Source organism: Lutjanus erythropterus, chromosome 13 (assembly GCF_056507025.1).
Source record: "Lutjanus erythropterus isolate fLutEry1 chromosome 13, fLutEry1.hap2, whole genome shotgun sequence".
Taxonomy (NCBI): domain Eukaryota; kingdom Metazoa; phylum Chordata; class Actinopteri; order Lutjaniformes; family Lutjanidae; genus Lutjanus; species Lutjanus erythropterus.
In genome coordinates this window covers 7,916,779-7,931,888 of record NC_139329.1, presented here as the reverse complement: position 1 = coordinate 7,931,888, position 15,110 = coordinate 7,916,779, and the positions used below count along the sequence as shown (strand labels likewise).

Genomic DNA, 15,110 nt, shown 5'->3' with positions numbered 1-15,110 from the left:
CTGATTGATTGATAATGACTTCTAACCAATCAGATGTGCTGCTGTAGGCGGGACATTGAGCCAGACTACAGAGCGTAGTTGTGTATTATACTGTACAGTGTATAATGATCTAATATGTTTTTTTTTTAATATATTACCATTATCATTACTATTATCATTATTATTACATTACATAACTATGGTGATAATTAGACAGACAAAGATCAAAGACAAGTGCATTTTAAAAATAATTTAATCCTAATCCCACCACTTTTTTCTTTTTTGCTGATCCGAAAAATGATCCGATCCGTGACTCAAAACCGTGAGAAAAATCGCAATGTCAGTTTTTTCCAATATCGTGCAGCCCTAGTTCAACAGGTATGGGTTTGCATGCAGGAAGCCCACCTAAACATGATGGCTTTCCACAGGATGAGACTCCTATAGGATTTTAAATCAGGACCATTCATAACACTAAACCACCTTGCCACACACACAGCCATCAGAAGCATGAGGCAGAGCTCTGTGTAATTTATTGGATAAATTGTACAAATTCATATTTGGACATTGGATGAATTTTGGAAGAATGCTGAAAAATATAGTTCGTTATTGCAAAGAAACTCTTACAAGAATTCAACATTTAAAGCTCTGGCTTGTGTTTTAAAGGTGGTGTTCTCTTCCCAGCTCATCCCATACCAACAATTTGTACCTCAGCATCGATACTGACTTTACAGGCTGTATCTGACGTGGCCAAGAAGCATTTTTAACACGTGATTAAACACAGCAAAGCAGCACATAGGTTTAGGCCCAGACGTACTTGGTCAGGTGTATGATAAGACCATGTTTGGGGTTACATCAACTAAATTACACACTGAAGCCATGTGACATACATATTGTTACATGCCTTATAAAATTTTAAGGGATACAAACACTGGGTGTCTGAGGCATCCACCCCACCTCCTCCATGTGTGGACTTTCTCCCTCTTTATTAGTACACCAACAGCCATGGATGGGTTTTACATTGAAGTCACTTGAAAAGCCTGGTGGTTCAGCCGCAAACTGGTATTGTCCTCATCTGTATGAGTCGCTGAGGGGTGGAGACAAATCGTGTGGCGAGTTGGGACAGAGACTAGGCTGAGGAGGCTCGTGGATATTGTTGTGCTAAACTAAAGTAACATGATTTGTTTGGAACAAATGTTAATCAGGTTTAGGAGGTAAGGGATAATGTACAGTGAGCAGGTTGTTATTGTAAAATAAACCCTGGCAGGATGATGCACAATCCCAATGTGAAGTGGAGGGATCTTGAATCACTCTGAAGGGGTTTATTTCACAATAATGACCACCTCACTGTACATTATCCTGCTTATTACATGGTTACTTACCAAAAAAATATTTGGCACACATTTATGTGACACAAAATATTATTATTATTTATATATTATTATTATATTATTTAAAATGATTTTATGGCTTTATTTCGCAATATGCTGACTGTACATTATCCTGCTTGTTACATGGGTATGTACCAAAAAAATCAATAATTTGACATATAATATTATTTTAAAATTATTATAGTGATTTAACAATGATTTCACTGCTCCTCCCGAGTTTATGATCAGAACTGTGTCCATAGCAACTGTCTGTTACAGAATCATGAAGCAGTCAATCCTTTGTTTGCTGTAGGAAACACGGGCCTATTTCTAAAACCACTTTATAAATTTGATTTACGGATGGTTTTAATGCTGGAGGAGGGTCTGAGCAGTTTGAACACAAGTGCAGGATTGTTGGTTTTCTCACAGGAGATGTTGTGTAAAATATTTTGCACGAAAAGCAGTGAGATTCAAATGCAAATGCTAACCTATCAGTTCAAAATCTACGTCTCTGAAAACAAACAAGACAAACAAACAAAAACTAAATATTTGGAAAAAGCAGACTATAATTACATATCAAAGCATGGACAGAAGTCTTCAGATAATCATTCTCTCTGTGAAATAACACTTAAGATAAATCCAAAATGTATTTTAATATGCAAATTAAAGACCTTGTCGCTTCCTACAGTGGTACTGTGTGTGTGTGTGTGAGAGCGAAAGAGAGAGAGAGAGGGAAAGAGAGAGCTCTGCATCAGTCTGTACTACGATCATGTGACCATCAGCCTCATTCTGAATATCTCCCTGCAGTGTTTCCATGTGTGTGAGTGTGTGTGTTTTATTTCTCAAGTTATGCTTCCCTTTCCACAGAAAAGAGACAAAGTTTGCCCTCTAGTGGTCAAAGCTGTGTCTTAGTTCTCATCCATTCGGCAAACAAAACACATGAAGCCCATCTGTGGAATCTGAAAATACCACAAAAGTCCTTTTATTGGTTTCTGAGTCAAAACTAAAAACAAGTCTTTTATTCGTGTCATGATATATAATACACATGGGTAGTAAGGCATAAATAATACAGTGCAAGTCCTTTCCTGAAGCAACATCCTATTTTTTTTTAAACTGTTGATCAGAAAGTGGGCTGTTCGTCGGTGGATCCGCAGTAAGGATGTTAGTATAGCTCCTGGGCAGGGCTCTCTCCATCTCCAGTACTATTCTCCACAAACAGATCCACGTCTGTGAGAGAAAAACAAAAAGGACTTTAGAAAAACAAAACATTTGCAGTAATGCTTTCTACTTACCTCTATTCTGTTCTCTCATATATAATTAAGATCTGTTGTCATCCCTGGTTGATGTATGGTCCAGATTTACAACAATATGAATTTTCTTCAATCTAAATAATTTTAAACTTTAAACTAAAACTCAAGCAAACTCAAGGAAAAGACACTAAACATAGTACAAGAATGCAAAACAGTAAAAGAGATAAGAACAGTAAAACAAGAAAAACTATGACAATAAGATAAAATATAGAGGGAGGAGATTACAGAGACATAACATTATGTTGTCTAGTCGATATAAATAAATATAAAAGGAATGAATTACAGCAACATCACGTAATGTCAATATTAATATGTACACATAAAAGAACAAAATTAAATATATTAAAAGAGATGACGACATTACATAAAAGCAAGTCTATAAATTGGGTTTCGAGAAGTGAGTTAAAAGATGCCACTGATTCTGCAAGCCATTAAATTGGGAGTAAGTGTTGAAAGACGAGGTTCGACGCTCTACCAACTGAGCTATCCAAGCGCCCCACACGTGTGCTCTTGTGTGTGATGTTTTTGAGAGACAACAAAAAAGACATCACCGTCCAGACTCATGAAACTTTTCAGAGCCTCCTGCATACCTTCAACATCAGTGTTGCCAACTCCTTTGTAAGGAAAGTAGCCATTGGCTGTCCTAAAAGTCGCAAGAAGTCGCTAAATGACGCCATCACCTAATTTGCATAATTGTCAATTTGCATGTAATTGTAATGAATGCTGTAGGAGAGAGGAATAACATCGCAGGAGAGATAAAAACTGAGTAAAAACCACTCTAAATGTGTTTAGAACTACAAATGAACTTTCTTCTGTTGCTTCTTGGTTTGTTTGTTTGTTTATTTATTTTGCAATTGAAATATGCCATCACTTCTCAAAATAACTTAATGACTTAAATGCTTTGTAGACCCACATTACAGAAATCACTTTTGTCCTGTTTTGTTAAATGTTAGAATATCAGATTTAATCAAAAGACTGTTATGTGGGGTGGAATTGCTAGCTCTACCTCCAACCCTCCTCCTTTATCCGGGCTTGGGACCGGCAAAGTGACCCAAAAGAGACACTTTGGCAGAGTTACTTAGGTTCTTTGGGGGGATTTTTTGGCTATGGGTTAAGTTAGGGTTAGGGTTGGGGTTAACCCTAACAGGCTAAGCTCTTAACAAGATCTATATCCCTGTAACATCACTGGATGGAAGAAGAATAACAGATTCTGCAGCAGGAAAACCCAGCTTTCTAGATTAATAGCACACACTAGGTAATTTATTAGAATTGCACAGCCTCATTTCTAGGCGATTTTTGCTTATATGTGTATTATGTTTGCTCTCACCCATGAGGTTGACACTGGAGGTCGCCAGCACAGGGGCAGTGGTCACGGGGACCCTCCTGGTCCCAGGCCAGCATGTCCATCAACAGGTTCGGGTGATTCCAACAAGACTCCCCCTTCTCTGGTCTGGGATTACACACTGGAAACAACAGCTCTGAGGCAGCAAAGAGAAAAATAATGCAAGTCCAAAACTTAACACTTTTTAACTTTTTACACTGACCACGATTTTGTGATACAAATTTGCTTTTCCATGAGGGCAAAGTCATGACCTGTGCTGCTCTGTCTTTGATTGGCTAGTACTTGTTGCCAGGGTTGTTTGGTTAGGTTTAGGCATGAGGAGTGATTGGTGTGGGTCAGGGTAAGCCAATCAGAGGCAGAATAGGATGGGTCATGACTTTGTCCTCTAGGGTAAAAATTGGTAGCCTACATGAAAAAGCCATAATTCAGTGCCTAATAAATGTCACACAGCATGTTTTAGAGGTCGGTCTGTCTTGCTTTGTGTCATTTCTGGGTCAGTCTCTGAAGGTGTCGCTGTTAACGGCTCACCTCGTTGAAAGGCACAGCAGAGGTCCGGCCTGCAGTCACTCTGACCCTGACAGATAGTTCCCTCTGTTCCTTTGGTGGCGTTCACTGTACACTGGCCCCACACGCACATCTGATCTGAACAGCACTCCTCATCTTTAGTGCAAGGCTAAATGGGGACACAAATTCAGATATGCAAACAAGTACTGTATGTGAAGTATTTATTGAACAACCAGCCATTCTCTTATGAAGCCTTTTTAGTATTTCTGTTTTGCAACAAGAAAAAGATAAATTTTTAAACACTGCTCATGGTTCAACTTCAAATTATGTTGCACCAAATTTTTAAACTTTTTGCAAGCTAGCAAACAATATAACGTTTTATTTTAGTTTTATTTAATTTTTTAATCAAGGTTAACTCATTTTAAACCTAGTTTTGCAAAATTCTGATTAGAACTAAGCTTAGATTAAATAAATTTTTGTTGGTGCAACGCATGTGCAGCTTTTTCACACTGAGATACTTATGACACTTGATTTATTAATACTGCTTTACTGTGCAGGATATGTATACAGATCACAAAACTCACAGTTCAGATCATCTCATGGTTTTGATATCACAGGTCTGATCTTTTTTTTTTTTCAGATCAGCGAAGAAGAAACAAACAACTATATTATAAAAGTTACATTATAATACTATACAGCATTTGTGCCTGAGCTGGTGTCTGGGTCCCCCTTAGGGGGGCACCAGAAATCACAGAGGTCTCTAAGATTTTGACTGCTCAGAGGTAGTCAAAATTAGATTTGCATCAAGCTGAAGGATGCTAAAATAACCCATAAACCTGCAGAGGGTAACTGAAGAATTGTGGGGTAATTCATCATGGATTCGTCACTATGAGGGATGCCTTTCACATTGTGGTTTGGTCCATTGTTGAATAAAAATATTATTCGGTGCAGCTTTAAACTAAACAAGTAATCACAAGAGAAAACACTAACAGAATCCCCACCATATCCGTTGGTATGCAGGGGAGGCACTTGGAGTTCTCAATCTCATACAGGCAGTATTTCAGGTCACCACAGTCTTCATCCACCATGCATTCCTGAGATAACACACATATATTGTCAGTAACACAACAGAGAATTAAACAATGGTATTTTAGCCACTTCAAAAAGGCCCACCTAAAAAAAATGTATATCAGTGTACAAGTGTGTGCTATATACAACAGCCGACTCTGATGGGAAACGGATGTTTTATTTTTATTTGACTTGAGTGAATCCAAACTATCCTTTTAAAACACCAAAGCGACACAGTAACACACACAAACTAACAGTAATTCCTGTGTCCTGCGAGGTAAAATTACCGATTTTGTCTATGAAGTTTGGTTGCTTTGGAGAGAGCGATATTTGGCTTGTATAGCAGCAGTGTCCCATCAGAAAAGGCTGTCTGACAACAAGATAAAGCTGTGAAAATATTCTTAAATACCATATAATTGTACACTGATACTGATTTTTTTTAAGTGGTTACCCACTGATATCTTTTGTTGTTAACCCTGTCCACAGCAATGCATTGCTAACAGAGTATACAGAGTGTATATATATATATATATGTATATATATATATATGTGTGTGTGTGTATATATGTATATATATGTATACACACATACATACACACACACACATATATGTATATACATATATATAGCGTGAGCTGCAAACCTGATGAACTTGTCTTCACCACCTCTGTGTTGTATGACACACTGCTTGAGACTAAATCTAAACATTTACATTTCTGACACATTTCCTGCTCCACCACAGTTGAGTTGGAAATACATACACACAACTTTAAATCATGTTTGTTTGGTCAGTTATATACAGGAACACCAAATACATCATGCGGCAAAATGGGTAATGACATGCAGAGCACCGTGTACTGCATTTTTTAAGAATGTAAGGGCTTAATGAAGAATTTTTCTGTAGTATAAATCAGTTTAGTCGTGTTTTTCTTGTCAGATTTGGAATGCTAATCTGTTATTTGAGATTTACTTTGACTCTTTTCCAGTGGTCAGAGGAAACAGTGTCTGCCAAAAATGCGCTGGCCTGCTGTGAACTCACCGTTTTGGTGTCTTTTTTTTTGTTTTTATCTTGTGTATCCTGCTTCTAAAGTAGGAACAGGTCCCTGAAACAGGCTGACTGGACTGTGTCAAAGCCAGAGACAGGATCAACGGGCGGACAGCAGAACCTGTTTGTTATTGAACAGAATTGCTCAGAATGAATGGCACTTGAATAATCTGCCACATTTCTGCTGCAATACTAGAGTGCAATATTAAACCCACAGCATGTACATTCTGCCACTAGGGGTCTCTTTTATTTATACATTTAATAACAAAAATGACATCATTAGGTAGCATAGGAGCATGGGAGTTGTTGTACATTACATTTAGTCATGTGCTCCAACTCCCCTCCTCGCATCCCTTGATCTAAATTAAATTTTGCGTTCAACCAACAGGGAAATTAGTCGCCAGGAACATCCCTAATTCCAGTGTAGAAATGTTACAAATGGTGAATCCGTCTTCAAAATATATGCATGTTCATGATGTAACTATGTGTCTCTGATATTAAAACTTTCTTTTTCACTCAGTTCCACCTCAGACAACTCTCTCCCCCTGTTGACTCTGCCTGAAACATTAAGTTACATAAAGCTGTCAACAGAAATATAATGGAAAATATGTAAAAAAAAAAAAAAAAAAAAAGAAGAAGAAGAAGAAGAAGAATTTTAACTTTCTTTCTGCTGTGGTTTCCCCAATATGCACAAATTTGCAGAACTTGAAATGTTCTTTGTTTCTGTTAGATTTACCATGAGATATTATTGAAGCAGAAACGCACTGGAAACAACTTATATGGAGCACACTACCCATAATAACCTGCAATTACCCTAATAAATGCCAGATGACTAAAGCTTTTTCATAAGCCCAGTAGTGACCTTTACCTCTTCATAAAATATTTTCCAGAAAGTACTTTACAGAAAATGGAGAAAGACCAGTAACATAGTCAACTCTCTGAGTGAGCAGTAGACCCAATTTAAGGATGTAAAGCTTGTTTTATGCTTCTACAACACACTGTGGTGTGGGCACTGCACAGGTGGCACATAAAATACACACAGAGGCTTTTATGCTCGGTGCCTAATCTGTTGCATCCGTTCCATCCCTAATGCCAGGGGACGTACATAAAGCGGTACCAGAAGATTGCCGCCTTCTGCAATAGAGAGGAAGAATTCATTCTCATAATTACGAGAAATCTCGTGTAATTAGGATCTTTTATACTTATCAGTTGCAAATCTCTTGACTATGAGATGCTAAACCATAATTACAAGTTCCAGAAGTCATAATTACAAGAAAAGGTTTTCATTTTTTGTTGTTGTTGTTTGGTGAACAATAGATAGAATAGAATTTTAATTAGGACAGTTTGTCTGGTTGCATAAACCACCCTGAGTTTCAAATGAAACTTAAAAGTCTCAATTTATGATGCTTCTATAGCTGATGAGACCATCTGCAAGAAGACTGACTTCTTACCACAATGGATTCTCTGGGAAATAAGATGGTATGAGCCTGTGTTTACATTTGTCCAAGCGGAGTTACGGCAAATTGTACATTGAATAAAAGCAGGAGGAAATGTTTATTCAGATAAATTTACTTTTGATGTTATATTCTGTGCTTGTTATGGTGGTAACACTACCACCTTTGTTCACAGGGGTCTCCAACTTCAACACAATATGAAAATTCCTTGTAGTAGTTCTAAGTTTTGTCCCTTAAGCAAAATATTTCCTTACAGGAGTTGGATAGAGCATCTTAGTATACTGGCTTATTGCTTGCTTGCTCTGAATTCATGAGATACCTCCAGCAGACTCTTCGTGCCCTGGGCCGTACCCCCCAGAGCGTCTTCCAAAGCCTATAACCAGCGTCCAGCATGCTCCACTGGGCCCAGTTAGGGCTCTCAGCCCAGTAACCCTGACCCAGCCCCTACCAATCCCAATCCACCATTTGGACTTTGCAATTTGTCTGATTATTTAAGAGCCTAGATCTTTCCCATACTGTGGACAGGGGTGGGGGTGCAGTCCCTTGGAGAGTGCTGTGTGCAGCACAGTCCTGACAACTGTGCTACTGCAATGCACAAAGTTAACAATTTGTATGTCAGGTTGGGTTTGGGTCATTGATTAACGCATATTTTTGCAGGTCAGGCTGTGTGTGTTGGCTCTCATAACGGGTTGGGTGGGTGCGAGTCTGAAAAAACCCACACATCACTAAAACCAGCATCCAGCGGTTTTTTTTTTAATGAAAAATTATCTCATTAAGTCAGAAAAGTAGGACATTTTTTACTTGCAAGTGAATAAAATAAGCTTCCATATCTTAGGTTTTGTCCTTTCCTTAGTGTTTAGATTAATAGTATGTTCAGACTACCAACAAAGCATCAGGGTACGAGTAATTTTCGATAGAACCTGGTGACATGAAGCCAGAAAATGACGTCCGACACATGCTGTGTGTGTCAGGCATGTCGCGGCTGGCAACCATGCAAGAGCGAGAATTTGGCCTGCAGTGCACATGACATCCGCTGTACTGGGGGGCACGGCTACATAGTGTGTGTGACGTGGGAGGTACTGACACCGATCAGAATGACGCCAGCACTCAGTGTATCAACAGCAGCTATAGCTGGTAATCAGAGGTAATTAAACGTGAGCTGCTGCTATTAGACTCTACATGTTTGTGCTGCAAACACAAGTTTCTTTGTGGTAGGTTACCTGTGGTTTAGCTGAGCTAAGTGTTATCGGCTCAGAGATGCTGAGAGGTGCTAAGACCGAGGCTCTCTGGTGTCTGTGGCCGTCTGTGGGGCAGTGTCCGTATGGAGCCACCGTGGTGAAGTCAGTTTGAAGTTGGACATTCAAGTAGATGCTGCTTGATCTGTCTAAATGTGAAACAGCCTGCCTGAAGACCTTATTAAGTTATTGACTTACTTATTTATTGATTGATTTTTAATTCAGTTTCTGTTTTGAGTTTTTATTGGGCCTGTGGTGTTTCCTTGCTCATGACAGTGTTTCCTCAGTTCCTGTTTTTAATGAGCGCTGTTCTTATTTTAGCCTTTACCATCACAAAGTTTTCACTTTTTTGTGTGAGGGGATGGGGGTATTGTTTTATTGTTTTTATTGTGTGAAGCAGTTTTTGTTGCATCGTGTTTGTATGAAAAGTGCTGTATAAATAAAATCTGACTGACTGATTGATTGATTGACTGGTGCCAAAGCCCCAAAGTTTATCATGGTTCATCAAATTTAGGCTTGGAGTTCATCTTCAATCAGTGCACAGGTCCAGCCAGGTTTCAACCAGTAGAGGGCAGTCACTATGCATACTTGTAACACTATGTAGAATTCAAACACTTTGCACTAAAATGTCAATATCTGGATCTGAATCAATCAACAACACTATTAAATTCCCATATGGCGAGTTTTCAGCTGAAAAAGTGGTGGTGGGGGAAACCGGTGACTTTTTAAGTGGTTTTATGCAACTGGGTGGTCTTTTAATTATAAAAAGATGAGTCATAATTATGCCATGAGTCATAATTACTAGACTTACAAGCCTTTTTTGTTTTTGCTGAATTTAATGTGAGATGGTAACAGTTGCCATAGATGTTTAAAACATAGTGACAATATACGGAGTGTAGAGTTAGTTTTATAGACATCTGTGTGAGGTTTTAACACCAAAATCCTCCAGCGACTAAAATCTTTTTAAAACAGTACTAAGTGGTATTGCATAGACATCTAAAAGAATAACATTTCAGCCTCATGTGTCCCAGGTTTATGCAAGTCTTCTGAGGTGCCGAGCCAGCCAACTTTACTGAGACCTCCTCCGTGTAGAGGGAGAAATTTCCAAACAGTTAGTCATTTTAGAAGAGCAGACCTTACCCTGTCTGGCTTGCAGGCTTATTGCTTCCCTGGCATTTTTTCCAGCAGCAAGCTCTATTAACATAACCACTTTCTGTACAGCCGCCAGGAAAGCAAAAGATCAAAACCGCCCTTGTAAAGTAAAATGGCAAAACAGGCAGTGAGCAGCCGTAATGACCTCAATCCAAGCTGGCCTCCTGTTGGCTAAAACTATGAAAAGTATATGTTAGGTCTGTTCACTGGATGATCTCATTCTTTATAAAACAAGTTGAGACAATACAGCCACAGTTTTAGAGAGCTCTCTACCTCTCTGCCGCTTCTTACAGACACAATGAATAGGTAAGAAATTGAAGGAAGATGTACATGCAGAAACATTACACTGTTAATACCATATGATTAATGTTCTATGGAGAGTGATAAACGAACAAATGAAAAGGCTTCAATCTGTGTTTTCCGAGGGCTGTTGTTGCAGTTTGCATCATCTCTTCTAACAGAGAAATATTTGGTCTGAAACTGGGACGTTTCTGCCTGAAAACCGAAAACATGTTTTTTTTTTCAGGATCGTGAGTCAACAGGCTATCAGCTGGAGAAGCAGACAACCAAACACATCACACTGCTGTGTGTTAGGTCAAAAAGTCTACTCTCGTGACAGCTGCTGTTGATTGTATTTTAGCATAAGAATCTGTACTTCTACTTCAGTAAAGAATATGCATGCTACACATTTATCAAACACACAGGGAAGGCAAAGGACTCACGTGATCCACACTGTTCCACTGGCTAGAGATCTCCATGTGGGTATGTGAAAGATGAACCTCTCCTGTTGTGTTACTAGTTTCCTACAAATGTCAAAAAGATTGGCATGCTGTGTCAGACCTTGAACAGAAAAGAAATTATATTGGTGTTTTTGTGTTTTACTCATGTGAAAGGAAAACGTGGGAAGAAACTTATCCCTACAATCACAACTATGTACACTCGAAAAAAAAAATTGTTGAATCAACTGATCTTTTCTCATTATGGAACAGTCTCAACTTAATGCCGATGCCTCTGTATGAGACCATCTGCAAGAAGATCAGCTGTTTCCGCAAAGTCACTCATAATGTCTGCCACCGGGTCTGATTCTCCTTGAAATCAGATGAAACATCTTCCCAGATAAAGTTATGGTGAGTAGCAGATGGAGATTTTTATTCAGATAAATGTATTTTTGATGTTATATTTTGTGGTTCTTGCAGTGGTACCACTTTTGTCCACAGGGGCCTCCAAAATCAACAAAATACAAATGTTCCTTGGGGCATTTTAAACTTAACTTAAATATACTAGCTCAATTTATTCAAGCCAATCAAACACAACATTTCTAGTATTTATCATCATAACATTTCAGAACTTCTAAACATGAGTCTTTTGACTTGAAATGGTGAGGTGAATGAATGTACTGTGCAGAGTTTAATCTACTCATTAAATTGCTTCTAAAGAAACAGCAGCATTTTAGCTTTTACCTCCCAGCATGCATTGTTTGAGAGTTTAACTTTTTTTTTTAAAGCTTGAAGAAACCATATATGATGAAAACTTGCTGTGTGTCTCCACTTCACTTAAAGATAATCATGGTTGCTTGTCTTCACAATAATGAAAACACTGTGAACCACGATGAAGGTTAGCATGAAATTAAGACACCCCCTTGATTTAATACATTGTTAGGGAGCGGTTTCACATATTGTCTTTGTGCCATTGCTGGAACAAAGTAGCTCCAATGGGAGAAGCTCCAGCTGGACGTTCTTTGAGTGAAATGAAGAACTCAACTTGAACTCAACTTGAACTCAACTTGAATGAACCTCAACTTGTCTGTTCATATTCAGTCAACTTAAAAGTTGAAAAGATTTTATCTGGGAGATATATCTTACGCCGTGATGTGAAAAGTTGACCCCTACCTTGTCAGCTCTATCTAGGACCTGAATGGCTCTGTCTCCATCCTTTATTGTCTTCTTAGTCTCGTTGTGGTAGTTAGGACGCAGATCCAGTGACACTAAAGATGATTTAGCACTCTCAGTAGTTATCTGTTGGATTGAGTGTTAGGATACAAGTAGAATCAATTTATGAACTTTAGGTAAAATACAGCATATGACATTTCCATTATGTTCATATCAGATTTCTGTATGGGGAAGCCAGGAGGAGTATGAATCCTCAAGGTGGTTATAACTCTGGACCGATTCACAGCGCTCACCGATTGATATTAATCTCTATTTCTTGGATGATATGAAAGGAAAACTTCACAGTAGTGCACAAATAATCAAAACCAAACTACTGAATCATCACCAGACTTATTAGACCTGTTGAGATCCAATTCCACAGAAAAAAATAACAGACCTCAGAGCTGCTACCAAAAATAAGTCATGTGTATAAAATTCTCAGTCACATATAGTATATGGAGTTAAGGTAATTTTCTTTTATTGAATTGACTGGACAATATTTTAGGAAACTGTCATGATGAGGTATTGAGTAGTATTGAGGCAGGGTGTGGGTCAGACATAAAGCAGGCATGGAAACTATGTAGTGTTGCAACACACACCTAAGCCTGGTAGTCAAAATTAGGCTGACAGTGCAGTTGATAGTTGATTTGATAGTGATAATGAATGAGTATTGCATAATGAATACTTTCACTTTTGACTTTAACTACGTTTTGCTGATAGTAGGGGAGACCAGGGCCAAGTGCAACCGAGGCCCATTTGAATCATACAAAACAAGATCTTAAGTAGCATTATTAGATGGTACAGCAGCATTGTGGTTACTTTGAGGTGTGCCTTTATTTGAGGTACAGTGGATTAATTTGACAGATATTCTGCGTTACTTTGCACCAAATATTGTTATTACCCTCACTAAGGGAAAACACTCTGATTCATGCATTAAATTTAACATTACAGTCTAGTGAAAATATATAAATTGTATTTTTCAAGCAAAAGCTGACTTGTTTATTTCAAGTAGTCTCTCAGTTATCAAAGAAAATGTATAAAATGTTACAATTGTCCCTGGTCTCCCCTACTTCTGTGCTTGTATTTAAGTCACACCTTGAATTCAGGATCATTACTTGTAACAGAGTATTTTGCTAGATTAGTATTTCTACTTTTATTCTTTTTCCACCACTGGAATAAAACGTGATGCGAGCAACACAACACTGACTTTCCACAATTATGACAAAGTAGATCATCAGTTGTTCATCGAAATACACAACACTGCCATTAGATGAATGAATAAAATATGACGCAGACCTGGTCCACAGCCTCCTCCAATATGTGCTGGGTGTCCTCCATCAGCTCTTCGACCTCTCGGAACATGTCGTTCAGACTGACCGAGGCCACGACGTCCCGCTGGATTACTGCCCCGGTCCTCGCCGTTCCGCCTGTCGCCCGCAGCAAGCACAAAGTAAGGGACACCAACAGCAGCATGATGCCGGACATCTTTCCTTCTCCTCCTCCTGGTTGCTGCTGTCTGCCAGTCTTGCCGAGCGGCAGCGCAGTGACGCACCGAGGTCGCACAGCCGAACACAGCTGGGTCCGTTTTATATGGAAAGTCTGAGGAGTGGCGGCGGGGTTATAAACCGGAACGAATTGAGTTTTATGACGTGGAAAATGTTCAGATTGCATTTCGTGAAGTAGCTACATGTCAAAAATGAAACGGCTGATTATGATGAGGGTTAAAAAAAGGCTGCAAATTTAAAAAAAAAAAAGAAAGAAAGAAAGAAAGAAAGAAAGAGCTGCTGCAAGGGGTGCCAGATGTTTAGTTCAACTCTAAACACAGTCAATCATTGTAAGCCCACAAAATATCATGAAATATTAATGATTAATCGATTGCTATTACTTTCAATTCAGTTCGGGAAATCGCACAAAAATTGTAACCCTAGTTTGGATAGGTGACGGTGAAATAATTTGTTAAAAGTAACTAATACTCTGAGTAGTTTTTGAAATTAATACTTTTTACTTAAGTATTTAAGTACACCAGTATTTTTACTTGTAATTGAGTAATATTTTAGTAATGTAAGAGTACTTGTACTTGAGTACAGATTTTCAGAACTCTTTCCACCACTGGTTACATATCTTTTCCTCAAAGATCTCAAGGGAAATGAATGTGCAAATATTTATAAGCAGTAACTTTAATAGTAGAGATATTACAAGTGGTCAATGATATGTGTATACTAAACTTCAGTCATTAAACGGCACGCTAATTATGTCCTGTCCGAACAAGCATGATCAGTATGTCATGATCAAAAAGTTATTAGTGCAAACAAAGATGTTATAGTCTCTGGTAATTAATATTTCTGTTTCTTTCTGTTGGGCTTTTTAGTTCACTAGTTAGATAAAACTCATCTTGAACCATCCATAGATTTTGCAGCTGGAAGAATCTTTTTCTTCAACAGACTCAAAGCCTATCCCACCTGACACTGAGTGAAAGGCAGGGTTCACATTCATGCCTATGGGCAATTTAGAGTTACCAATTAACCTATTATGCTGCATGTTTTTGAACTGTGGGAGGAAGCCAGAGCACCTGGAGAGAACCCACGCGGACACGATGAGAACATGCGCTCTCTGCACAGAAAGGTCCTGCACTCCCAGCTCGCTAGCTGGGGGATTTGAATGCAGGACTTTCTTTCTGTGAGGTGCTAGTGCTAACCACCGCACCACTGTGCCGCCCAAGACCTTTT

General features: G+C 38.7%; 1 protein-coding gene across 1 annotated transcript; it reads right to left on the bottom strand.

The window, feature by feature from the left end:
* Positions 1-2,299: 2,299 nt before the first annotated feature.
* On the bottom strand, positions 2,300-13,992 carry dkk3b (dickkopf WNT signaling pathway inhibitor 3b). The gene is made up of 7 exons (XM_084734144.1): positions 13,681-13,992; positions 12,346-12,471; positions 11,179-11,259; positions 5,504-5,596; positions 4,527-4,671; positions 3,984-4,134; positions 2,300-2,573 (listed from the first exon to the last, which is right to left on the bottom strand). The coding sequence occupies exons 1-7, from the start codon at positions 13,867-13,869 to the stop codon at positions 2,549-2,551; spliced, it is 810 nt and encodes a 269-aa protein (XP_084590270.1). The 5' UTR covers positions 13,870-13,992; the 3' UTR covers positions 2,300-2,548.
* Positions 13,993-15,110: the final 1,118 nt, after the last annotated feature.

Coding starts and splice junctions, on each gene's coding strand:
- dkk3b (XM_084734144.1), bottom strand. CDS start 13,869: ATGTCCGGCATCATGCTGCTGTTGGTGTCCCTTACTTTGTGCTTGCTG. Junction 12,472..13,680: donor TGGAGGAGGCTGTGGACCAG/GTCTGCGTCATA, acceptor TCAATCCAACAG/ATAACTACTGAGAGTGCTAA. Junction 2,574..3,983: donor CTCCAGTGTCAACCTCATGG/GTGAGAGCAAAC, acceptor TTTCTCTCACAG/ACGTGGATCTGTTTGTGGAG.